This window comes from Lipophrys pholis (assembly GCF_963383615.2).
Source record: "Lipophrys pholis genome assembly, chromosome: 10".
Lineage (NCBI taxonomy): Eukaryota > Metazoa > Chordata > Actinopteri > Blenniiformes > Blenniidae > Lipophrys > Lipophrys pholis.
This window is the reverse complement of record NC_137640.1, coordinates 2,432,615-2,458,458: the sequence shown is the minus strand read 5'-3', so window position 1 is coordinate 2,458,458 and position 25,844 is coordinate 2,432,615. Positions and strand designations below refer to the sequence as shown.

At 43.4% G+C, this 25,844-nt stretch overlaps 2 protein-coding genes across 3 annotated transcripts; one reads left to right on the top strand and one right to left on the bottom strand.

Annotated features, from left to right (window-relative positions):
• The first annotated feature begins 73 nt into the window (after positions 1–73).
• eef1db (eukaryotic translation elongation factor 1 delta b (guanine nucleotide exchange protein)) lies at positions 74–16,055 on the top strand. 2 transcript variants are annotated; one of them, XM_080473390.1, is made up of 8 exons: positions 74–183; positions 9,639–9,756; positions 11,223–11,294; positions 13,381–13,483; positions 13,636–13,748; positions 14,634–14,837; positions 14,926–15,120; positions 15,754–16,055. In XM_080473390.1, exons 2-8 carry the CDS (start codon positions 9,643–9,645, stop codon positions 15,790–15,792), a joined length of 840 nt encoding a protein of 279 aa, XP_080329516.1. In that variant the 5' UTR covers positions 74–183; positions 9,639–9,642; the 3' UTR covers positions 15,793–16,055. The 2 variants fall into 2 exon arrangements, with proteins under 2 accessions (XP_080329516.1, XP_080329517.1); XM_080473391.1 differs by lacking the exon at positions 74–183 and adding an exon at positions 726–831 and having other exon boundaries at positions 15,754–16,046.
• A 41-nt stretch (positions 16,056–16,096) lies between these two features.
• Positions 16,097–25,446, bottom strand: LOC308115709 (E3 ubiquitin-protein ligase TRIM65-like). The gene is made up of 9 exons (XM_080473389.1): positions 25,183–25,446; positions 23,395–23,744; positions 22,639–22,734; positions 22,256–22,489; positions 20,823–20,985; positions 20,488–20,529; positions 18,816–18,872; positions 18,382–18,617; positions 16,097–17,336 (listed from the first exon to the last, which is right to left on the bottom strand). The coding sequence occupies exons 2-9, from the start codon at positions 23,737–23,739 to the stop codon at positions 16,998–17,000; spliced, it is 1,512 nt and encodes a 503-aa protein (XP_080329515.1). The 5' UTR covers positions 23,740–23,744; positions 25,183–25,446; the 3' UTR covers positions 16,097–16,997.
• Between the last annotated feature and the right edge of the window lie 398 nt (positions 25,447–25,844).

Below are 25,844 nucleotides of genomic sequence, written 5' to 3'. Positions count from 1 at the left end.
GGATCGATACCAAATATTGCAGTATCGCCCACCACTGGCCTCCACCCCACCCCCGCCCCTCCTCTTCCTCTTTCCCGTTGTCAGTCATTCACTGGAGAAACACGTTTTTTTGTGTGTGTGTCTGTGTGTGTTTTTTTTTACCCACGGCCTGGTTCCTCACCGACAGCACTCCAAAACGCCGCAGTAAGTAACGTGAGCGCCGGTGTTTCCTCCCGGTGTGTTTTCGGGGTGAACGTGGCTGAATGTCCGGCCGGTTCACAGTTAGCACTGCGGCTAACGGGCTGCTAGCCGCGGTGCTAACTGACGCGCTCGCCCCGGAGCGGCAGTCACGCCTGCCGGCTTGGCGGCTCCACCGTCGCCCCGCAGACCCCCGTTAACCACCCGCAGACCCCCGTTAACCACCTCTTGATTCACGTCGTTCCGTTTTAACCAAACCGGAGGAGCGTTTTTCCAGGTCCTGATGCTAATGTTAACATTAGCAGGGCGCACCTTCTCATTTATTGCCCTTCAGGCTTTTCTTCTTTTAATTTTACAACCGAAAGCAAAAAAAAAATACAATACCAACAGTTTTCCTTTAACCCTTTATCCACGGCGGGTGTTTAAATGGTGTGTTAACATTCAGTAAAAATGCTGATTTCATAAAAAAAAAAAAAAGAAAGTGAATGGTGGTAAATGGTTTTCCACCCTTAGTGAGCATAATTGACCCATTAACATCACCTTATTTCACCCTGATAAATGGAGCACACCGCCACACAGGCGGGAGTGACATCAAATAATAGACCCTTTTATTTACCAACATGGGAAAAGTGTTTCAACGCGTTTTGACAGCAGGTCAGTTTGGATCATATTCAATCTCTCATATCTGTAAATATTCTAAATTAATATCCAAAAACCTGACATTGAAAACGGCAGAATTCAGAAACCCACGCTCGATGCGCAGCAACAAGGAATACTTTTACATAAAGAGGCTTCACACAGTGATTATGGACATTTTATTTTGAAAGGGGCTTTTTCAGCTTTCATCCCTTTCACAACTTTTATAGGGCTGCTGCTTCTTTTACCGAGCTGATATTCTATATCTGTAAGTTCTTCGATATTACTGCGTGTTTTCAACAGTCCTGGGGAGCTCACGTTACCGATGTGCTTGTGAATCTGGTCTTTAGTCACACAGTCATCCTTGAGGAAGTCCTGGGATCCACTGGAATGAATTGAATATACATGCAGAAAGCTGTATGTCACCGCCTTTCTAGGAATGTTCTACATGTCGTGATCAGTCTGTGGTTGGATTAAGAACAGTCTAGTCAGCAGCCACAGTTCTTCTAGTAAAATATCACCATTTACATTTAATGGTGATCGTGTTACAAGAGTATAATAATCAGATAATTGTAATAATCAGGTCAGAAACGTTTGCATGTAGTGAAGAAATGTGATTATTTAAGAACCCTCGACTTCATCAGAGCTTCATGATGGTCGGTAAAATATGCAATAATGTTCTTGAGGATGATGATATGATTAGTGATAAACATGAGTGGACGATGGTAATGCTTTTGTGTTTTGTTGTTTCAAAATAACAGCGGCGTTTTCTCATACCCGTGATTCACACAAGCTGTGATTCAGTCGGTTTTGGTTAAACTTGTGAATATTTTCTCGCCACGCGAGTCTGAAGTTTCCGCCACCAGCGCTTCCTGAGCAGTTTGTCCACTTTGTATTTTCCTTGATTTTGCTTCTCCAACGCTTTTATCTTTGATATTCTTCCATCTGTATTCTGATAAGGATGTATTGTGCAGCCCGAGTTTACATGTCCAGGTCCATTATGGTGGTGTTGTTTTTTTTTTTCAGGGTCAAAGCATAAAGAGTGATAAAAACTCCTGTTACTTTGAAAACATCTGGTCTTGTATTGTTAAAAAAAAAGGTTATTATGACTATAGCTTAAACATTTACTCGCAGTCGGAACATTAGTCTCACATTAAAAGAAAAGCAGAAATGAAAAGAACTTAAGTTTGCATTTATATTTGACTCTTCTCTATAAGCTATTTAGTGTTTTGGTATTTTAAATCCTGTTAAAATGACTGTTAAATGATATTTTTGCATTAGTTTATACCACTTGATGGGTTTATTTACCTATTTGAAGTATTATTTGATATTTTTTTGCTTTGCAATTTTTATAAGTTTATTCGCACCTTTCATGACTTCATGTTCTGGCGAAAGCCGGACGCATTTTAGTCTGTATGTTGCAAGAGTGCACTTTTTCAGAGTGTTGCTGTTTATCTTTTAGCACGTTTACGTTTATTTGCGCAAATTATATAAATGAGAAGTTGTTCAGAAAGGTTCTTTGGCCTAAATTGTCTTTTATGTTTTTTTTTCTTTCTTTTTTGTGGGGAACAAAAGATTTTATTTTGAAATGGTTTGATTGCACTGTTTAGAAACTTGCAAATTAATATATATTTTTGCCACATCGCCCCGACCCCTACTGTGACCACATCAAACGTTTGCAGAAAGCAAGCGACCTCACGGCCGCCGTAATGCCTCTCAGTCTCTCGGCAGTTTGTTGCTCCGCATAAGGCCAACGCAGACTCCTCTTCTTCATCTGTAAACTTCCCACTGGGCGCAGAGACGTTCCGTTTCACTTTGCGGCACGTGTTTCCATGCAGGGTGCGTTTTTAAGAGCCGTGAGTCACCAGCGCTCCGGAAGTGGTTCGAGTCCTGCCTCTCTGGTTTTATAGAAACACTCGTCGGATTCCCTAAGTTTCTGTCGAGTTTGGATAAAAACCATTTTGAAAACAGACGCAGTGACATAAGCTGTTCCTAGAGATCCAGTTTCCTCCTTTGTGACGTTCCACTTGGCTGCAGCTCCCCAGGACACTTTCCGTTGTCTAAGACTCGAACCCAGAAGCAAACAAACCAGTTAGTTTAACACAGCGGAAGATCTCAATGGTTGTTATTCACACAAAGTCTCCGACAACCAGCACTGGAACCGTGGACATATATCTTTTTATTTTCATTCGTTATCATGCGTAGTGAACGGGTGTGAGGGGGCAGCGAGGAGTGTATGGATAATACTTGGAATGTGTGATCAGGCAACTAACTTTAGCCCTTCGGGGATGGACGTAGTAATGTTTTATAAAAACACTTTACTGTCTGTTGTGGTAATGTGCTACGTGCCCTCGTGTGTTATGTCATATATGTACTGTAATGTGGTGTGTTTTTCTGGTGTGTGGTATGTATTACGTGTATTATAGTTTGTGTTTGGTGTTGTGGTTTTACCCCACGGTACTGCAGATGGAAATGAGCTCCGAGTTCAATCTGGCATATTTACAGCACTCGCTGTCTGTTCATCAATTTGCTCTGTCCCATTGTCCCAAAATGTGTAATTAACGTTATTTTACACGAGTCGGGGGGGTCATACTGCGGCACGCGGTGTGATCTGCTGCGATTCTTCAAGTGTGAACAATTTGCTCTTTGCACGGTGCTCAGCAGTGAACCGACAGCAGCTCATGGATAGAAATCACTTTTAAAGGCAATTCTAAGAATTTCGATTTGATGAAGTATTCATAGCGACGTTCTGTATCTGCGGCTACCCAAACACTCTTACTCTGGAACAGGAAGTAGTAAATGCAAACACTGACGTCTTAATGTGGACTCTATATAGATGGATTTTAACACCCGGTGCTGAAGTCCTCAGCTGAAATCATATCGGGACGAAGTCCAAAAATGACATGCCTTTCAATGTGTCACGTCAACGGGGGAGTTGGTGACATTGCTGTGATGAACAGGCGTAGCCTTCGTGTTGGTCATGTACATTAAGAACAAGCTCAAGAATATGTCTCTTTCAAAATGGATTGTTGTTCTGGTCCACAAGCCCTCTTACACACCACCAAGGACCGAGACACACTAGTTTACCTAATAACTACTAATATACTGATATATCTTATTCCTCTGTGTCACACACGTCTCATTACTCTCCAAACTGGTGAAAGAAAATGCACAGAGAGCCACGGCGTTGGCACGGTGACGTTGTCGTCTCGTTACCTTGAACACACTCACTGTAGTTTATTTTGAGTTAATCTCACGAGCGCCACCCTGCAGCCAGAAATACTTGCCAAACATCAAACCTCCGGCTAAAAATAGCCTCCAACAAACGCAGCATCAAGTTATGCATAAATGTGGGCACTAACGAACAACGAGGCCCAGCTCCTCTGGGCGTTTCTCGCTCTGTTGTGCGACTCTATGCGGCCGATTTGAAGTTTGGTGTCTTTAGCAGGTAGACTCTTGATGGGTTTGATTAAATCTGTATGTAGTTTTATCTCGTCTCCCGTCTGTCACCGTTTATTATATGATCGCATGTAAACCTGCGGTCAGCTGCGACGGCATGTCAAAGTTAGCAACGGTAATAAATGGGGGCGTGGCTTAGCCAAAGGTCAATTAGCCCCAGCAGCAGTTCTCTGACATTGTTTCCATCATTACTCTTTCAAAGTTCTGTTTTTCAACATTGCGTGGGCTAATTTGCTTGATTTACTAATTGGGTATAATTTTGAAACCTTCCTGTTTTAATAATAATAATAATTGGGGATGTTCTGATCCGATCGGCAGATATCGGATCGGGGCCGATATTGGTGATTTGTGAGTGATCGGGAATCGGCAAATCCAGCCGATCACCCCCGCCGATCTAAAAAAAAAAAAACACACACAAAAAAAAACGAGCTGCAGAAGCTAGAAGCAGGCGGAGCGGGGCCATAGACCTATAAAACTAGAGTTATATATAGTGGGTTATGTGTTTCTGTGCAGGAGTCTACTTCTACATTTCTATGTGGTCTGTCTTCTTCTGGTTTTTTGTTGTGTTTGGTGAGTCACAGCGCCCCTAAAGGCGTGTCATGTGTACTACATGCCCTGAAGCCTCGTGTTGAGCCGTGTTCATACTGAGGTGTGGACGGAAGTTTTTTGGGAGAAGGCCAGGGAGGACAAAGCTCGTATTCTGATTAAGTTTTTGAGAGTACTATGTTCAGAATACTTTTGTCAAAACAGGTTTTACCACTTTGAAGTGGAATGAAGTGTTTATAATTCACATTGAAATGTAAATGTTTTGTGACATTCAGGTCAAACCTCTCATACTGCTTTAAGGTAAACTGAAATTTAATACACAAAGAAGTTACATTGGAGCCTGAGAGCTTTTATGTTTAAGATTTATTTATTTATTTTTATTATTGTATTTGCACTTTTTTTAGGACTTATTTTCAACCCAACCAGCCAAACACACTTTGAAGTGGAATTGGGTTCTTCTGATTGGTTTTACTGAATACTGTTTATGTTGTAGTTTTGTTTGTAGTTTATATGTTAGTCAAAGTGATTTACTGGGTTTCATTTTTATTTTTTTTTTATTTGCCACAAAATCCAGGTGAAGTTGTTTAAGTTAACATAAATAAGAGAAACAAGACTGCAGAGTGTAACTGGGTTTTGTTGTGACTGTTCTGACTGAATAAAGTTTAAATAAGTTCTTAAGTGATTCTGAGAAGAATTTTGATTCAATAAGTGAGTTTTACAATAATTTCTAGATAAACAAAGCTTCTGCCAATATCTCTTTTAGCTTCAGACATCTTAGTTGCTCCAAAAATACACTATTGAGTATATTTGCAATAGCAATGTGAGTATCGGATCGGTAAAGTATCGGTATCGGCCGATACTCAATTCTGAAAAATTGGATCGGATCGGATCGGGACATCCCTAATAATAATAATAATAATAATAATAATAATGCAGCCACAGATTTTATCAAAACGAAAAGATTTTTCCAGGGTTAACAGTGTTGAAGTCTGTTGTTCTGGTGAAATATTAAAAGCATGGCATCGCTCCCGTAATCTTCCACAAAGATTTTCAAAATAAAGTGTTTTGTCTCAATGTTGACCTGTGACATTTGAGTATTTTGTGTTGTTGTTGTATATCTTGTTAAAGCAGAGGTTTTCTACCAAGGTAGTGACTGTTAAATGTCTTTTTCACTGGCTTGCGGCAAACTGGATGAAAAGAACGTGTTGAGTGTTTGACGTTGACTCTAGGTCGAGGTTAACACTTCCAATAAGGAAGGTGAGTTAAGAGCCTGAAGAACATATTTTGGTTATTAATGTCTCGCAGGAAATGTCTTCCCAAAGTTTTATCCAGAGTTGAGTCAAGGTACCGTCCAGTTGTCTTTGGATTTCCAAGATGAATTGAGGGGTTTTAAAATCTCCATTTCAAATAGAACTCAAAGTTCTAAAGCAACACAGCCATGAAGTCGGAATTCCAAGTTTGAACTCGGAAAATACTAGTAGACTCGGTTAAGATTTCCGTGTGGTTTCACGGAGTGTGACGAGCTCCTGAAAGCTGTGTTTTGTTAGAAGTTATTTATTTGTGTTTTTGATAAGCAAAGACGACTTTCCCTGATATCAAACTCCCCAACGTGGCTTCTCCAAGGAGTTGATGTGGTTACGAGTCAGGAGACAACTGGAACAAAGTGTTAATATCACTAAACTCCCAAGTAATCAACGGCAAAGGAACACATTTCCTGTGTTGCAACAAAATCTGATTGCACATCAATAAGCATGACTTGCTTGCGGGGCATTTTTTTGTGTTAGGATCTGGGCACATACTGCATTCAGTAGGTTTGCATGTTTGCGCTCGTCATTCTGTTTAATTCCAGTGTTTCTTTCTTTACACGTCGTTTGTCATACTTGTTAGGTCTGTGCATGCCCTCGTGTCATTGTGCCAAAGTTAGTCAGTATTAGAATGGATGCCTTTCTTCAATATACTCTTATGTTGTAGTTGTAATTCATGCAAGTAATACTTGTAATATAACCAAGAACACATCCGATGAGCAAAGAAAGACCCTTTCCTAGATGCAGTCTTTTTGGAATATTGGAATTATCTTTTTTTCCTGATCCCAGAAGGCCAGAGTCCTGAATCTATTTACACAACAATGCAAGAACACAAGTGATTTCATTGCAAGGCCCACGATCAGCGCGGTGACGATGCATTCATTAGGTATGTGTGTCGGTCCAGGATTTACTCCTCTGCCCTACATAAATTAGACACGAGTAGAATCAAGTGTTTTTAACCTTTTAAGCAAAACAAACAAACAAACCCACATTCAGATTTTCATTTTGAGGCAAAAGATCCCCTCAACGTCCAGTTATACCTGGATGATGTAAAAACAAGAAGATGCACTATATGTTCTTGTCCGTCTTTTTGACTGGCAGTCATTGCTAAAGATTTTCCTCCAGTAATTAATCTAATCTGTCAAAATGACAGACAGGATTATTATCTTTTATGCAATCATTTAAAAAAAACAAAAAAAAAACCCTACGTCATCATTGATTTAATATATTAGGTCAACACAGCCCCTGGAAACTCGCACAGTTTATGGTGAAGGTGTTGCGTGAACATCGCTTCTGACCGACCAGAAGTGTAAAGTCTCATCTAAATCATCATGCAGGCGCTCATTGCACTGCTGCGCCTGTAAATTCAGGGTCTTAGTTTTAGTAAGACAGAAAGTGACTTTAATAACTCAATTGCTGCAATTACAGAAGCTGTATTCATTTCCGTCCTTGTAGTGTGACAGGCCGTTGTCTACTGTGAATGACATAATTGATGTATTTTAGAATTTACAAATGATAAGATGTTGAGTCAAACAGCATGGGCAACTTTGTCTTTCTTGCATGCTGCTTGTGCTTCTGAACCGGATTTCTTTCTCAGTTTTGTTGTCTCATAAATGTCATGAATACTGACGGAGTAAAGTTTGCATGCAAGACTCACTGCCTCGTCGTATTCAGCCTAATCCGTCGACCCTTTTGTCTCTAAATCTTCCTGTCTTTCTGTAACTAATCCAAAAGCCTGTACCTGTTATTCTCTTTTTTGTTCCTGCAATGAATCAAAGACGATGTCTAAGAAGACCCCCCGGTGCACTGTAGAGGATCAGGCTGAGCTCAGTCAACCTCCGACAGCTTGCCAGGTGGATCGGCCCAAAAAGTCGGTACCGGGTGGCATGAACAAGGCTGAACCGGCGCAGCGAAATGGAGAGACGACGTCGTCGTCCCCAGAGAGCGGCAGCCTGAACGGGGACGGGAAGCGCAGCAGCGGTAAAAGCCGCCGCCGCAAGAAACGTTCGTCTAACCCCGAGAGCCGGGCGGAGGAGAACGCCGACAAGAGCAAGCAAGGCGAGAAAGCGGAGAAGCGAACCGGCCAGCCGCCTGACCCCCGCGCTGGGCTCATGGGTCTGCAGTCCGAGTGCGCCAACGTGTGGTTTGAGCGGAGCATCTACGAGCGAGCCGAGAGCCTCTACCAGCGCCGCTTGGCAAACTCCTCAAACGGGACCGCCAAGTCAAACCGGCCGCCTCCGTCCTCGGGAAGACGCTCAAACGCGCCGTCCTCCCCGTCGCTTCCACCTTCCACTGGGCCGGCATGTCGCCATGGCGATCAGGTGGCCTGCCACCACGTTGTGGAGGCGGTGTGGGTGAATAAGTCGACCTTCGACCAAGCAGAAGGTCGCTTTGTCGAAGGGGCATCGCAGCCGTCGGTTCCAAACTCCCTGGACCTCCCGGCTCCGCCTAACCGCTCCGTTCCTCCCAGAACACCCGACGAAGGGTATCAGTCTTTAGCCCCGACTCCGGCCACCCCCGTCATCCAACAGGCAACCATCACATCGACCGTTCGGCAATCAATCAATGGACTCCCCCGCATCCCGGTGGAGCTGCTCCGAGACGTGTGGCTGGAGAAACCACTGTATGACCGCGCTGAAGCGGCCTTCTACCAAAACCTGTACGGCAACAACTCCTCCAAACGCCCTGGCTGCTCCTCCACCTCCAGAAGCAGCGACCACCCTCAGAGCCTCGTAGAGGAGGAAGAGGAGGACGAAGACGATGAGGTGGTGGTGGAAGAAAAACGGGCGGTTTCGCAGGGCAAAGCCGAAGTGTTCCACGCCCTGCACCCGATCCAGGAGGAAGAGGAACCAGTTGAGGTCCCAGAGAAGGAAGAGGCGTTTGCGTCAGGAGTTCAGTTCTTCCTCCACCCGGAGAGCGAGCGGGTGTGGTCGGACAAGTGGCGTTATGACGCCGCGGAGAGCCTCTTCCATGGCTGTCGTGGCGAAAAAGCCGTTACGGCGGCGAAGAAGAATCGGAGGCCTGAAGCCTCGTCAGTTGCCTCCACTGCCCCACCCAGGGACAAGTATGACAAAGCGGGAGATTGGAGCTGTTCCACATGTTTCAGCTCATCCTTGTTTTGCTTTAGACCATCTTTTCTTTCTTTTTCGGAGTGTGTGAATTAGATTTTCCGTTCACCTTTTCTTTTTTTTTTTTTTTGGGGGGGGGGGGGGTCCTTGATCGTGGTTCATTCACTTCTTTTGCCTTTTAATTTTTCTGGATGATTGGAACCATTAATTGTGTTTTGTCAACTTCCTTTTTATTCCCTTTTGTCTTTTTTTTTTTTTTTTTAAGGAGGAATAGATTTTAGATAATACAGTAGACTAGTTAATAATGAAAGAATGTTAATTATTTTTGACTAAATAAGTATATTTTAATATATTTTGTAGTAATACACATTTGCTTTCTTTTTCCCTGACCTCCCGTGTCCTTTTCATACATCCCTGTCTTCTCCTTCTTTGCTCTCACTTCCTGTAGAAAAATGAGCTCCACAGACTTTTTGGCCCAGGAGAAGATCTGGTTCGACAAACCTCGCTATGACGACGCTGAGCGACGCTTCTACGAGCGCATGAATGGCTCGTCGCAAGCTGCACAGGTAAACGCGCTGAACTTTATGTAACTCCTTTAAATGAGCACGAGGTGGGTTTAGTTCAACAAATATGTGCAATCGTTTTAACTTGGGGGGGGGGGGTTTGGGGTCATCTGATGATCGGGGTTCCACAACTTCAAACAATTGGCCATTTATTTTATGTTGATCCGGCTGCAGAGTAAAAACAATTTACACAAACACAATATTCTCTAAAGTGTCAGTCGGACTGAACGATACTGTGATGAAGTAAAGCTTTCGCTGCTCCAAGCCAGCGGCGATCGCCGCCACTGAAAACACCCGGGCTCGGAAACACATGCTGCTCACCGTGAGCTGCAAATAGTTCTTCTGCACATGCTCAGTAGACGGCTAATAAGAACAATATTTCCTCCAGAGTGTCGTGACTCCCAGTCCTTATTCTCCTGGGACCCTTTGTCAGTGTTTCGTTGTGGTTTCATGACAAAAACAAACAACAGCTCCCACTACTGGCCCAACATTGACATTGTTTTCAGTGTTTCTGCCGGATGTCGTTTTCAAACACATTGCCATCAGCTGGGGCTGGGCGATATATCGAAGATACTCGGTGTATCGCGGCTTGTTCTCTGTGCGATATATAGAAAACAACGATATCGTGAACGTTCGAGTTTCACACTGGAGCTTTTAACCGCGGGAATTAGTGAGTTTCTGCGACGAATTCAGTGAAACTCCAAGTCATCCAGAGCTAAGTCACACACCTTAGCTTAGCAGCGAGCTCGCGGGTAGCGGAATGTGCAAACAGACACGGAAGGCGGAAGAAGACGAGTTCATTCCAGAGAAGAAGAGCGGGGGATCCATCGTATTGGCGGCAGTTTGGATTCAAGAAAGATGTGGAACAAACAACAGTGTTGTGCAAAATATGTCTTAGCGGCGTCGCCACAAACGGAAGCAGCACAACAGATTGATATCACCATTTTAAATCCGCCACTAAGAGATGAAGAGTGTCTGAAGCGACCACGTCAACGCCTCCGGCCGGTTCCACGACAACGAAGGAGCCGAAGCAACCGGCGAGTCTGGCGTCTTCCCTTTCCAGATAGCGCCAATATCACATGACAAAAGTATGTTCATCCAGATATATATTGTGATATGGCGCAAGAATATTTAGCTATTGATAAAAGGCTGTATCGCCCAGCTCTACCATCAAACTTCTCTAGAACGAAGATGTACAAACGATGCGTTTTCACCTGACACGTTGTCGCACAACCAGGGTCACAGTTAGACGATGAACCTCTGAACACTCCGGTCACGCAAAGCAAATAAACCACCGGATGGTTTGGTGGAAAAAATGACCAGTTATAGAAAACCATAAGGATATCTTAAATTGTATAAAAAGAATTACAAGGCCATGTTAACCAGCTGTGTCGCTCCTCAGTGTTCTGCTCTTTTAACAATAAAAGATGGAAGAACTTTAACTTTTAAATTTTTTTTTTTTTTTTTAGGATGTCGGAGCAAACTCCATCTTGCAAGACATTGCTCGAGCCCGGGAAAACATCCAGAAATCTTTAGCAGGGGTGAGTACCATCATGTGGGTTTATCAACCTTTTCTTTCCTTTTTAAAAGCGTTTAGCTGGAGTGATGAAGTGTTGGCTTTAACGGAATGTATATAGGAGCCACTGATACAGTAAATACTTATTTCAAATTGGGTTCAAGATATCCTTGTCCTTTTCTTATCAGTTCTTCTGTAAGTAAACTTTAGTTTTCTGCAAGTGGAATACAATCACCCTGTTTTTCTTGCAACACGACACTAGTAAATTAAACAAAATACAATGTGAACATAGTTTATGAAGAAGAAAATTATGTGTAGATCCAAAGTAGTAGTTCACTACTGAGACTTTTCGTCGTGGGTTTGTGAAGTTGATGTTAAAATGACTGCAGATGTTTTTGAACCATCTTGTCACGTGACATTTTGGATTTATGGAGTGATAGTGCTGATACTACACTATACTTCATCATGCGTCATTATATGGACCGAGAACAGTAGTGTGGATGTGATGCTGGGACTCCCGACTGATCAGGTCGAACCTCCCAGCCTTTGAGCAGCAGACAAACCTTTCGAGACTCTCACAGATTATGGGATTGGAGGTGCGACAGTCCAGACTACATGCATCTCATGGACTTGGAGACTCATGACTGTGTACCCAGGATGCCCTGTGGTGGTTTCCTCAGGAGGACGGCGTTCTGGGACCACCGCTGTGAGCTGTCTGCTCTCCTGACTGTCGAGACTCGTACCGACGTAATGATTCATTGGGCATGAATGGGAGACGTCGACTCCATCGGTTAAAATCTCTTAAAGATAAGAAGGAGGCATGGAAACAAGTAGGGCTGGACAATATGGCCTGAAAATATAACCTCCGATTTTCTCACAAAAAATTTAAGATTTTTTCCCAATTTGTTTTTCCCCTACTTTAAAAAGAAATCAAAAAGTACATAAGACACAGATCACAGTCTCAAAACAAGTTTTAATTTTATTTCATCAAACTTAACAAAATGAATCCATGTTTACCTCCTGGAATTAAAGGGCCAGCTGTTCTTTTGTTTAAAAAAAAAAAAAAATATATATATATATATATATATATATATATATAAAGATAATTCGGCAGTTTGAAAAGAGACTGAATTGTTCACATTAATCGCTGCACCATTTTCCAAAACATGAACAAGGAATTATCTCAATACGTCTTAACCTGAAGACGTATTGAGGCTGGACGTCTCTTAGACGTTAGAATAAGTTGGTTGTGCTGCTGCTTGTTGTAGCAACGGCCTTCAGACAAACGTTACAGACGTGCGACTCACTTGTCGCACGTCTGTCGCCACAGACCCAAACCTGTTCACCTGACGATACTATTCCTTTTTCATGAGCAAACGTCTCGCTCCCGTCAGCGGGAGCCACCTTGTTGCTGTGTGTGCATTTCTGTGAGAGAAGACAGGGGGCGCCATGGAGCTACTGAAGCTACGGAAGGTCGCCGTGGCGAGAGAAGAAAAAACTTGAGTTTCTTATTTTTTGAACTGTCCGCAGCAAAAAACTTGAATTAATCTAAAAAAGAAACGTGACATATCGCCGAGGCGAGAAACAAACGAAAAGTACACGACGACATGATTCATTCCAAGTTTATAAATTGATTCACTCTAAATCTTCAGCCCCATTCGTCACTCAGCAGTCAGTCCTTTTCCCGATGCTTCATCCTTAATCTCTCCTCCTGCCAGCTGAAGACCACACTGTCTCACAGAGGCTCCGCCTCCGCTCAGCCTTCATTCACTCAACAGTCCCACATCGTAAGTGTCTCCGAGCCTCGTGTGCCACAGGAAGCTCCTCTGTTCCTCCTCGCCCTTCAAACTGCTGACTTGTGTGTGCAGTGACGCCGACTCGGTTTCAAGTAGCTGCTGATCGCTTGGTTTTTCCTGCAAAGGGTCAATTTGCAGGTTGGATGTTTGAGCTTCAGCTTCCAGCCGAGACGGATACTGACCGTGTGCCGTGTTCTTGCAGATTATCCTTAACATGAACCAACGTTCAGTTTTCTTATCCCCTAACATCAGACATCTTCTCTCACTGACGTGCGTTGACCTCCTCCTCCTCCTCCTCCTCCTCTCGTGTTGCAGAACGCCGCCCCCAGCCCCTCGAGCGGCGGAGCCACGGCTGACCAAGGTGAACTGATTTCTCGCATATCGAGTCTGGAGCTGGAGAACCAGAGTTTAAACAAAGGTGGGTTTGTTTACTGGCCGTGGGTCAGCTGGCGGCGCCTCCAGTCTGAAGGTTGGAGGTTTGATTCGGCATAGAATTGGACAGCCGGCTGATAGTTTGGCTCTAGTTTCTTTATTTTGAGTTGTTGGACTCTGTTTCTTCCGTCTCTTCAGTGGTGGACGACTTGAGGGCGGCTCTTTCCAAGCTGGAATGTCGGGTTTCTGTTCTGGAAAAATCTCCTGCGGCTGCGTCTCCAGCTCGACCTCCGTCAGTCCCTTACACCAACGTGAGTTTGGTTTATCACTGTTACAGCTAACAACTCTGCTTTTCATCATAACCCAGAATTACAAAATAATCCCAATGAAGTGGGAGCTTAAAAACTAAAAACAACGGAGCTCCACGACCTTCCCGAAGCTGAACGTCCAATATTTTTCTTAAAATGGCAAAATTGTCATCAAGTGATGGAGTCTGGTCCGTCGTCCTTTATCGGAATAGATTATAATTAATATTTTGCTGAGACTCTTTGTCAGTCAAGAATGTTTTTTATTTACACTGAAAACAAATAATTACGACAATACTTAATATTACCATTTATATATAGAAAAGACTCGGGAGACGAGTGTGAATGCAGTAGCAACGGCCGAATGAAGCTTCATGAACCAGTCTTTATTTTCTGGAGCCACTAGATGGTGCTGTCTGCTCAACAACTGTTTGAAAGCACGCTTCATTGCCAGTCCTTCAGCCTCTATCTAATAACATAGAATAAACTATAGAAAGCTGTTCATGAAGCTTCATTTGGCCGTCACCAGGAGGCCGGTGAACCAATACTTTTGTCAATATGGTGAAGCTCCGCCTCCGGTTCTACTTTTAGAAGTGAGAGGAAACCTCCAATAAACAAGCTCGTATTAGTGAAACGAGTTAATCATATATCCTCACTCTAAAGGATGAAGAAAGAGGCAGGAGCAACTAGGAATGTGAGAGTTTTGTCCATTTGAAGACAAAACATTTAGTCATGTTTTGTTCACATTCTATTACATTGATCGATCAGAATCAATTAAAGGTCAAATAACTGCAGTCGTAGGACTTCCTGTCGAGTCCTTTGTAGTTCTTCTTTACTACATTAATGGCTTCATTACGTTTAAAACGACCGACGTTCTTGGTGTCGGTTCAGGGCACAGCCATCCAGCAGAAGACCAGCGTCCCAGTTCAAGACGACGAAGACGAAGACGATGACGACGACTTAGATCTGTTTGGCAGCGATGAAGACGAAGAGGCCGAGAAGCTGAAAGAGCAGCGGTTGAAAGAATACGCGGCGAGAAAGGCCAAAAAGCCGACGCTCATCGCCAAGTCCTCCATCCTGCTGGACGTCAAACCTGTGAGTTTGTATCCGGGCTCTGGATCTTTCTTTCTTTCTTTTCATTGTCACTTAATTTGAAATCCCCCGGTGTTGTCCTCCCCCGCAGTGGGACGACGAGACGGACATGGCGAAGCTGGAGGAGTGCGTGCGCTCGGTGCAGGCCGACGGGCTGCTATGGGGGATGTCCAAGCTGGTCCCGGTGGGCTACGGCATCAAGAAGCTGCAGATCGCCTGCGTGGTGGAGGACGACAAGGTGGGGACGGACATGCTGGAGGAGGAGATCACCAAGTTTGAAGACTTTGTAAGTACTGTGCCGGGGAAAAGTACTCCTCCGATGTTTCTGTAAACTTTTGTCTTCCCTCTTAAAAAGGACTGAAGTCCTCCAAAGTAGGAACGTGATTGAGGTTTAAAATCAACAAACTGTGTCGTCAGCTTGATTTAATTATTTCAGGTTCTTTAAAATGACTCGGGACACGAAAATAAATAAGAGTAGAGAGGAAACGGCTTTGAGGGGAATCGGTAGACGAGCAATTCCCGCTTCACGTGGTGCGATTTCCCGCCGTCACAGACCAACGGTAACAATCTGAGGAGACAGCATGAAGCACTTTCTTTATTCTCCACCAGAGGGCGCTCTTGGTTTGAAGATGGAGGCTGAAGGACTGGCAATGAAGTGTTTTCAAACATTTGTTGGGACAGCCAGCGCCATCTAGTGTGCGCACTGCTCACCACAGCTGTAGTGAATAGTTCTCCTGCACATGCTCAGTAGAGTGACGATAAGAACGACGTTTGGCCGCGGTGTCGTGAACCCGACTTACATTTTCAGACAAAAAGTCGAGTGATGCTGAAATCAGGCTCACGTGAGAGAAAGATGTTTGGCAGTTTAGCACCTTTGGGCCAATTATTTAAACAAACAATTGTTTTTGTGTCGTTGCAGGTTCAGAGTGTCGACGTCGCAGCGTTCAACAAGATCTGATACGACCATGTGTTTCCCGTCCTCGTCGTCCCGCCTCGTGTCTCTGCTGATTGTAGGGGTGTGACGGTTTGAAGGCGACACGGTGAAACCTCCTCGGCTTTAGAAACTCATTGTCCCCCCCGCCGCCCCCCCCAACCCCCCCAACCCCCCAACCCCCATCTAGGTCTTCACAAAGCGAGGTTCCAAATCAAACTGTTACATCCCTAACTGATTGTATCAACGGTTAAGAAGAATAAAATCAAACTCTTGCACTGAAGAAGTCTAATTTTCTTTTTTAGATGTGGATTATTTAACGAGGCCGATACAACCTTCAAAGTTACTTTATAAATGTTTAATTTAACACTCGGCATGAACTCTACATCCTTTTACCCGATCGTTGCCGAGGCGGAACAAAACAATCATTCACTTGAAGTGTTCAACAAAAAACAAACGTCCACACCAGGATCCTCTTGTACTGGAGTGAAAATAATAATAATAATAAAAAAACACGACTTTATAAAATAACTCTTAAAATTCTCGGCAGTCGGCGGCACGATAAGTGGATGTTTATTCTCAGGGTGAATTAAACCTCCTAAACGTTCCAGTTGAGGTTGATGGTCGGTAGTTTGTGGAGGTAGAAGCAGCTCTAATAAAGAGATAAAAAATATTTAAAGTTTTTCTGACGGCGTCACGTTAGTTAATCAGCACAAACAGGTTCTATTCACCTGTTCTGACAATGTGAGGGACGTTCAGCCTGAAGACGTCTCTGTTTGCAAAGTGACAGAATATATATGTATATATACACATTATCCACTCAACTATTAAATATCGTGTTTTAGTTGAAAGTATGAATACTTTGGTCTTATAACTCAGCAGATTAACACTTTTCTACTCTGACCAAGTCACTTCAGTAACTAGTTCACTAAACTGCTCTCTGGGGAGGAGAACCTCACCAGGGATAATGTGTCGCACTACTTTTAAGAACGTGACTGGTAACTACAAACTGAACGGGTAATGTGCTGCTTATGAATGAAGTGTAATTACTTTCCAAAAGTAACTAGTTACTGTAATCGATGTCTACTTTTCAGTTAGAAGAACAAGACTGGTTATGAGTCCGGGAGAAAGTAAAATGCAAATTGTGCCCGACGTCTATATAAGCAGTTGGTGAGTACGGATACTTGTTAGTACTCAAGTATCATTTTCTTGTTTCTGGCAGAACATAGAACTCATTTAAACGTGGAAATATTTATCGATCCGTCGGCGGAGAGCGAGTCGACGGTGCAGAAGGAGACCGCCGACCTGCTGCCGAGCCACACGGCGGGGAAGAGCGGCCGCTGGAATCGGGTCTCCTCCCGGTGCAGGAGGCGGAGCTCCGAGGGCGTCACGGCGTAGAAGCAGAGCACGCCGGCGCCGTGGTCCAGGAACACGCCGATCCTGCGGTGGCGGTGGCCGGCGGCGGAGACCTGCACCGCGCGCCTCCTGCGCAGGAAGGACAGGCCGGCGGCGCTGCACTGGAGCGTCCAGGAGGTGTCGCTGTGTCCCAGCTTGCAGCCGTCACTTGATCCCTGGAGAACAACAACAACAACCTCACACTCGCAACAAGGAACACTGAATCTAAAATCACAAAAATAAAAGCTAAACTAGAAGATTTCGTATAAAAATTTTTTATTGCTGCCGACGAGCATCGCCTCCATTTTGTGTTTTTCACCAAACTCCACGTCGACCGGCACATTTTTCCCCCCAAAATTTTCCCATTGAACAAACGGTTTGCTGAATCGTTAACAAAAGTCGCAGCACGTTATTCCCGAGGGTTTTGCACGTTTTGTGTTACATTCTCCCACTTTCACCAGTCCTTTACAAAAGCAAATCCCTCAAGTTTCCGCACGTTTTGATGTTCTACACTCTCAAATTTTAAATTTATTTATTTTCTTTGCCATTTTTGCGGAAACCGTTTGCTGAATCCTTTTAACGAAAGTCGCTGTGCACCATTCTCAAATCTTTTGCCCGTCTCAAATTTCTCGCGGATTGTTGTGGAAACGGTTTTACTGAAGCAAAATTCAGAGCGTGCTTGTCGCGGAATTTCCGCACGTTTTGATGTGCTTGACTGTCAAATGTTTCACAGTTTTTTGGCGGAGACGGTTAGCCGAATCGTAAAAACACACGTCACTGCGCACTCGTCCTGAAATTCCGCAGGTTTTGATGTTCTTTATGTGTGCGTGCAATGGTGTGGGAATAGTTATGCACTAAATTTCCGGCAGGAGAAAAAAATATTTTTTTTAAAATGGCCTCCTCGGATAGTAATCTTTGTGCCTCGCCTCTTAAAGAGACAGGCACAAAAAAAAGAAGGGAAAAAATAGTAAATGGCCAAAAGCTTTTTTGTTTCAAAGTTACTATTTTACGAACTTCCAGTCCGATGAAGGAAAGACACAATCATCCTGACAGCAATATGAAGAAATGCCCCACTCAGGGCAACATCAGCATTAAGCCTGCGGTTAGCTTTAGCAACATTAGCTCCTCTCTCATAAGACTTGTTCCAAGTCTTCGTCTCGTCATTAGTTCATGAAAGTTCGCCAAGAATTTCAAGAGCATCTTCCTCTTCAGAGGACTCACCTTCCTGCCGATGCTCTCGTAGGCGAGTCCCAGACCCACCGTCCCGTCCCACTCCACCTCGTAGTAGCGGCGGCCCTGCAGCCCCTCGCTGCACAGGGCCTGGCACCAGGAGTCGAAGCGGTCCGGGTGGTCCGGGTACGGCTGGACCTCCCCCCCCCGGCGTGCGGCGCGGTTCCGTTCTGCCAGGGAGATCTCTTTGTGGGCCGTGAACGGGTCGAGAGACGGCTCGGAGAAATCTGCGAGGAGAGGCACAGATAGAGCCGCTGCACGTTTCCAGGTTCTTTGTTCTGCTAAAGCAGCGACGAATAAGTTTTAAACGTCTACTATCGATGTTACTGCTGGCCTGAGCCTTTCGTTATGTCACCGAAGGCAAGATTATATTATATATAGTAAAAAATGTATTGTTTATTGTTTTAAGCTACAGAACAACTCACACTGCATCAGATCGTTTCTGCTGTCCAGAGTAGGAACCGACGCAGGATCACAAACTTCTGTTGAGGTTAAAAAAATAAAGAAAGAAAGAAAAAATTATTCAGGTGTCGGCCAGTAAAATATATTACTAAATATATAAAAGCGTATTAAAAGTGATTACAATACATATCATTTTGGTTTGTAAATGTTTATTTGATTTTTTTTAGTGGATTCCCTTTCTTTTTATTTTGTAAAACCAATGTTCTGAGCTGTCGGCGGTCCTGCCTGCAGCTCGCTGCTGATTGGTTAATAGGGGTCCTGAGGTGCAGGTGAGCAGGGGTTGGTGTGTTTCACACAGCAGGTGAGAGCGCAGCAGGAAGGTCTCAGGGAGTTCGGCGTCGAACTGCTCCTGTTAAAGGATTGTTGACCGACAAGCTGCATCAAGACTCCTGAACTGAAGCTTCACAGTTAAACGGGTCTGCAACGGGTTATTTTGATTTAAAGAACTTTTATTATGCCGGCTTCGCCCAGCCTTTTGTGTTGTTTATTGGTGAAATTTATTGTTTTTAACAAAGTAAGACATTATTTGTTTACTTCCATTCTGATTTCCAAGTGATATTGTTTGCTGTAACTGGATGTTTTTCAATGGGTTTAAAGTCCACAAACATTAATTGCTTATACTCATAATCTATTGCTACTGTGGTTTCATTGTGTTTTCAATTAACCAAAACTAATATCTTGATAATTTAATGAGTTGGATCTTCTAAAATAATACGAAAAGAGCTCCGGGACCTATTTCTATTCACAAGGTGATAGACGGGCTACACTGAGATTCACGGCTGAATAGTTTCTCACTGATAAATGCTCCACAATTAAATAAATACTCTTATGTGTCATTTATTTAAAATTGGAATTAAATACATAAGTCTGTCATCAGTTGGTCTTCTAATGAATTTACATTTATATATTTAATTCCAATTGTAATCAATGACACATTTAAGTTTGTAATGGTGCATTTATTCATTTAAATTAGGGTTTATTTAGTCCTCCACGGAGACGAGAGCTACAACGGACGTATTTCTACAGTTGCATATACGTTCCACATTTTAAATCAAGTTTAATAATCAAATGAGTAGTTTTACTTTCTATGCCTTAAAGGTGCAGTACGACTCACGACACCACCTTGTGATGCAAAGTGGAATTACAGGGCTATTAGGGATGTGGAACGCTGGTAACGTGCCTCAACCTTTTTTTTAAAATCCCTTTTGAATGAATTACTGATTTGCTTTTACTAAAGTACAGGTACATTTTGTGTATTTTTTTTATATTTAGATAATTAAAAAACTGACTACATTTCTGAGATATTACTGGTTAGTTACCGTAATTTCTGGACTATTGCGCGCATCTGAATATAACCCACACCCACCAAATAAAAAAAGAAAGGTCAGAGTTACGTGACGCCCCTGAACGCATCACCCATGAAACTCGTTAACCCGTAAAAATCCATGAGTCAGCCTCATTGTTTGAGCCGCAGGGTTGAAAGCCTGTGAAAAAACCCGTGGCTTAAAGTCCAGACATCACGGTACTTTAATCTGCTGTGCTCAGAGAATACAGTTCAATCAACAACGTGAGCCAACACAGACTTCACCACCTCACAAAGTTATTAATACGACAAAACGTAAGGAGGAGTCTCACCCTCGGGGGATTTTTCAATCTCTCGAAGCTTGACGGCTTTTACTGTGGAGACAAGAAATGGAGACAAATGAGGGCTGAATGCAGTGACTCACGCTAATACGACTGTTCTCGTTTGTCAACGTTCCATATGTGACCATCTCAAAGCAAGACGTGACAACGGCTCCCTCTGGTGGCGAGTTTCATTCTGCTTCCATTTAAACACCCTGGAGTGGCAAAACGAGCCGCTTGGCGGTAGTTAGACGCAACATTCCCGAACGCCGCCGAAGGTTTCCGTGGTTTCCTGGTCCTGGGAGGGAGTGATGCGACAGTTTAGAGTGTGCAACAACACAACCGACCTGCAGAGGCGACACTCGGGAAGGCGTCGCGATACAGACTCTGGATCTGCTCCTTCACGTCTGCGATGGTCTTCCTCACGGGTCCAAAGGAGACGTGAGGACTGAGAGTCCAGGACCTGCCGCCACCAGAAGCAACCGGGGGGACGCCGAGTGACTCACACATCTGAAACAAGGCGAGAGAAACACCTGAACTGAATACAAGCTCTTTCTTTCTTTCTTTCTTTCTTTTCATTAATGTCCCGTCATGCTATTTTCTTCTTCTCAGATTTCATGACGCTCATTCCATTGAATGTTCACATAATCGAAAAGGAGCACAAAGAAGATAAAACTAGTAGTTGGTGCTCCTTTTCTACACAACTGCAGAAAAAAAACTAAATGGACTGATGTGCAATGTACAGAATATTTAAATGTCACACGGACGCATGTAACTTATTTTAGCTAAAAATAAAAGTTCAACAATATTACCTGCAGCTCAGACAAATCAAATGTCACATTTAACTTATCATGTCTCATTCTGAAGACCAAGACTGAATTAAAGGTCCTATATATCATACAAAATCCAATATATAAGTAATGTGTGTTGAATGACAGAGGAGAATCTGTCGTCTCCCTCACTTCCTCCACTTTTTTTACTTTTTGCACTCGTACAGGAGAATCAGAGATTTTCCCGTTATGACATCATGCGGGGAAATAGCCCCTCCCTCTGGTGCTGGAGCTCTGCCTTACTGATACACTGAATAAATTCTGTATAATATGAAAAACCACAATAGTTCTCCCTGCAGTAGCGTTCCTCAGCTACTTGCTAGTAACTGTAACAGGTCATACTACCGAACTCAGTAAATTATTCAGACACAATACTTTTAACTAAACATTTTCTGAAACGTCCTGCTGCAGCCGGTGAGTCTGAACTTCTTCAGGAGCTTCACCTTCTGGGTCAGATTCAGGTTTAAAATCATTGAAAAACACAAGTTTCTACGAGCCACAGCGTAGAAATCCACCGTAGAACGTCAGCGCGTGGCAACGGAAAGCAGCGTCTTCTCCAGGGTTGCCAGATCTGACTCGCCGTTTCCGTCAGAAACGCAACGTAAAGCCAGCTCTGGTCTCAACCTCTGGAGAAACCCGTGTAATTAACACATCATGGACGCACAACTGCACCGAATAAACAAAGAAAACAAGAAACACAAACAGGCTCCTCTTGAAGCCCGATTGGGCGGAAACCTGCCCGATCTGGCAACACTGACCACTGAACCCGGCTCAGTCGACTATATTCCAGCACCAAGGTCTGGATTTGGAGAAATAAACTATAAGAAGTAGAATGTATGTATAAGAAAGTATAAGTAGTATTTTTTGAATGTATGTATATGGAAATATAGGAAGTATTCATTATTCTAAGAAATATATTCTAGGACCTTTAAAGACGTGTTTCCCCTCACCGCTGTGATGAGTTTCGTGTCGTGGACATGAGAGAGTTTCATCAGCTCAGCGTCCCTCCTCTTCAGCGCCACCATGTGTCCAGTCAGAAGCTGCAGGCGGCTCTCGGCTCGAGTCACTTCGGCCTCCCGCTGAGCCAGAATCAGCTGGTTCACCTCGACTCGCCGCCGCTGCAGGAAGTCCAGCAGCTCCGTGAAGATCCTGTCGCTGTCCTGGGTGGCGGCGGAGGCCTGGAGCTGAGGAAGAGTTTGGGTTTGATGCCGACGTCATGATAGTTCAACATGGAGAGGAAGAGTTGATATGAACTCTTCAGCTTCATTGTGACTAAAGTTTAGTTTTTGCTCCTTTGAAAGAAGTCAGATTTTGAAGTTGTATTTCTACTCACACAGAAGGACTGTATAGTATTTTGCAGCAGCTTGATTTCCTGGCCTTTCTCCTCGATTTGCGCCGCCAGACATCTCCGTGTCTCCTCCAGCAGTTTCTGAAACGGCCAGATAATGTGGATTAGAACCAGATTAGGGAGTTTTCCTTTCAGAAGAAGAACTGGACAAGCCACTGAAAGCCTTTTGTAAATATCGCTTTGTGCCACATTTAGATTAAAACATCAACAGAACAGCGTTTATCATAAATGGTCACTCAAGAGAAATAAATATTATTACAGCGGTTCAAATACAAAATGCTTGTTTACACAGAAATGGGCAGAAACACTGAAAATGATGTAGTTTTCATGTTTGGCCACTAGTTGGTTGTTTTTGTAATGAAACCACACACACACACACACACACACACACACACACACACACACACACACACACACACACACACATATATACGTAGAGAACAATACGCTGTGAACGTTAACGGGAGAACACTGACGCTCTAGTAGACAGACGACTAATCTGGATTATTATCGCAGTGACTGTCAAAATAAAAGTACCAAGTCCCAGGAGAATGTGGACTGGGAGTCATGACACTCTGGAGGAAACATGGTTCTGATTGTCTCTACTGAGCATGTGCAGAAGAGCTATATACTACAACCGTGGTGCGCAGTAGCACTGTTTGGAGAACTGATGGCGCGTTATCAAAAAGCTTCATTTCCAGTGTCTCCGAGCGCCGTTGTCACGTGAATGACTTCCCCCACCTGGACTGGATTCCTCCCCGGGCGCTCCCAGGACACGTCGACGGTGGCGTGCTCAAAGCCCGGGACTTCGTGCATGGGTGGAGCGGACGGCGCCCCCCTCAGGCTCACCGCCTCCAGCTCGCGCATCATGTCCAGCAGCACGACGTTCCGGCCCAGCGCGGGCCTGGGGCTGAAGGCGGCGCGGCACTGCGGACAGCTGGCCGCTCGCTGCCCGTCCCAGTAGTCCTTCAAGCAGCTCATGCAGTAGCTGTGGCCACACGGGATGGTGACCGGATCGGTGAAGGGCTCCAGGCAGATGGAGCAGCTGAACGGCTTGTCGTCTGAAGCAAACAGGGCCTGAGCCATGGCGGCTGGGCGGAGCGAAGAATCACTTTTGTTAAAAACTAACAGTGGCACATCTTCATCCTCATCATCCTCATCCTCATCTTGGGCACTTGTAAATATTTAGGCGTTAAAGGAGACTTACAATGTTTTGTTTTCTGACTCTTTAGTCATAGTTAAATAATTGTGAAAACATCGAAAGTGACATGAGTTATTCACGTTCAAGTAGAAAGGAGCTCCAGCGTTAAACTGCTGGTGTCAAATTACAGGCGCATGCACTGTTGGGGAAGATGTGATCGTTATCCAAACGTCTAAGTAATTAATTTCCAGAGGCAGCTCAGGCAGCAGACTGTAAGAACTGTGAGCTGCTTCATGAGCTCGTCGTCCACGTGAGGAGATGATGCTGGTGTCAAATCACAAGCACCCGATGCAGCGCCTCAAAATGCACCGGCTTTAGAGCCATAATGAGCAGAAGAGCTGCGTAAATACACAAGAAGATATTTTAGTGGAGCTTTGTATTGGGGAAAAAATTATATAAAAAATATAACATTTAAAAAAAATAACTATTTACATAAACCCAACAAAAGGTGTGTAATACTATCAATTTACCTTCACTTGTTCTTAATTGACAATGTTCCTTTTTTTGCTACTATTGAGATGTATACAACTTATTATTGTATTGTAAGGATTCATATATTTACAAAGCGTCTACCTAGTGTGACACAAAGTTTTAAATATTACCCTTTTAAATAAAGATAACATTAGTAAAAGCAAAGTAATGCATAAACCATTTGTATTGTTTCAAAAGGCCAGTGTAGGTTCAGTGTATATTATATATAAGAAATATTATATATATATATATATCAGTAAGTTAGTGTTTTTATGCTATACAGTAGTGAATCTGTTTATAATGCTAAATATTAGTGTTACTCTATAGGATTTAATCTCTATATATTGTTATATATGCAAACGGTTTAACCTATTTATATTTTCGAATATATTTGGTGGTACTTTAGAGGATTTAACCTGTTTATATTGGTAAAAATATTGGTGCCAATGCATAATACTTTACTTTTTGCATATATTTTTATATATGTTATTACTAGCTTGGTAAATTCTGTTTTTATTGGTGAATATTTTAGTGGCACTTTAATGTGTCTGTTGTTTATATTATAAATTATTTATACAAATATGTTGTTGGCAGTTTAGTGAATTTAACCTGTATATATTGGTGATGGTTTAGTGAACGTGAAATGCTTACATCTCTAAATGTGTTGGTGTTATTGTACAGTACACTATTTAGTTGAACTTTCTGTATGTCACAGTAGTAAGCAGTTTTAAAGAGTCGCTGGGATTAGCTACGCGGTTTACTTCGACATTTACACATTTAAATTAAGCGCCGGGCAGATTCCTGAGCTTTAATCCGATGATAACATGACTTTATTGATTATTTAGTGTTTTTCTTACCGTCCAGAGGAGTCAGTCAGTCAGTCAGAGGAACCGGAAACAGGAGGACAAGCACTTTGTGTTCGACCGCCCCCTGCTGGTCAAACACTGTAACTGCAAGGTTCAGGACGTTAACCCTTTCTGAAAAGATAAATCAGAAAATGACAATTTGCAATGAAACAGACACAGGTGTTTATCTAACAGGATCCTTTATATGATAGTGTTTGATATAAGAAATAATCTTATTTGTCATCTTTAAATGATAAATTCACAACATTTTAGTTTAACCTGACATGTGATTACTTTTCTTTTTTTTTTGGTGGGCTTGCGTCACTTCAGCTTGCAGTTTCAAGCTTTAATTCATCAGTTTTTCCACCCCAAAAGATACATTAGATGCAATGGGGGGACTGTTAGGAGATAGGAGGTACTATTAGGAGATAGGAGGGACTGTTAGGAGATAGGAGGGACTGTTAGGACGCACCCCCTGGTTTGGATTAGTTCTCCTGAAGGGAATCAACCTGCTGTGAGGCTCGATTACAGCCAGAAGAGGGCGATATTGCACCACAACCTAAAGACTGCCCTCCATCCATTTCTTCTTCTTCTTCTTCTCCTTCTCGTCCTCCTTCGACTGTTGGTATTTAAATGCTTTTTGAATACTCACTCAGACGTATTCAACTTCATAT

Bases quoted from the DNA above. Each gene is read 5' to 3' on its own strand.
- eef1db (XM_080473390.1), top strand. From the start codon at position 9,643: ATGAGCTCCACAGACTTTTTGGCCCAGGAGAAGATCTGGTTCGACAAA. The intron at 11,295-13,380 runs GTGAGTACCATC...CTCGTGTTGCAG, and splicing joins TCCAGAAATCTTTAGCAGGG to AACGCCGCCCCCAGCCCCTC. The intron at 14,838-14,925 runs GTGAGTTTGTAT...CCTCCCCCGCAG, and splicing joins TCCTGCTGGACGTCAAACCT to TGGGACGACGAGACGGACAT.
- LOC308115709 (XM_080473389.1), bottom strand. From the start codon at position 23,739: ATGGCTCAGGCCCTGTTTGCTTCAGACGACAAGCCGTTCAGCTGCTCC. The intron at 22,735-23,394 runs GTGGGGGAAGTC...TGGCCGTTTCAG, and splicing joins CGGGGAGGAATCCAGTCCAG to AAACTGCTGGAGGAGACACG. The intron at 20,986-22,255 runs GTGAGGGGAAAC...GCCTTGTTTCAG, and splicing joins ACACGAAACTCATCACAGCG to ATGTGTGAGTCACTCGGCGT.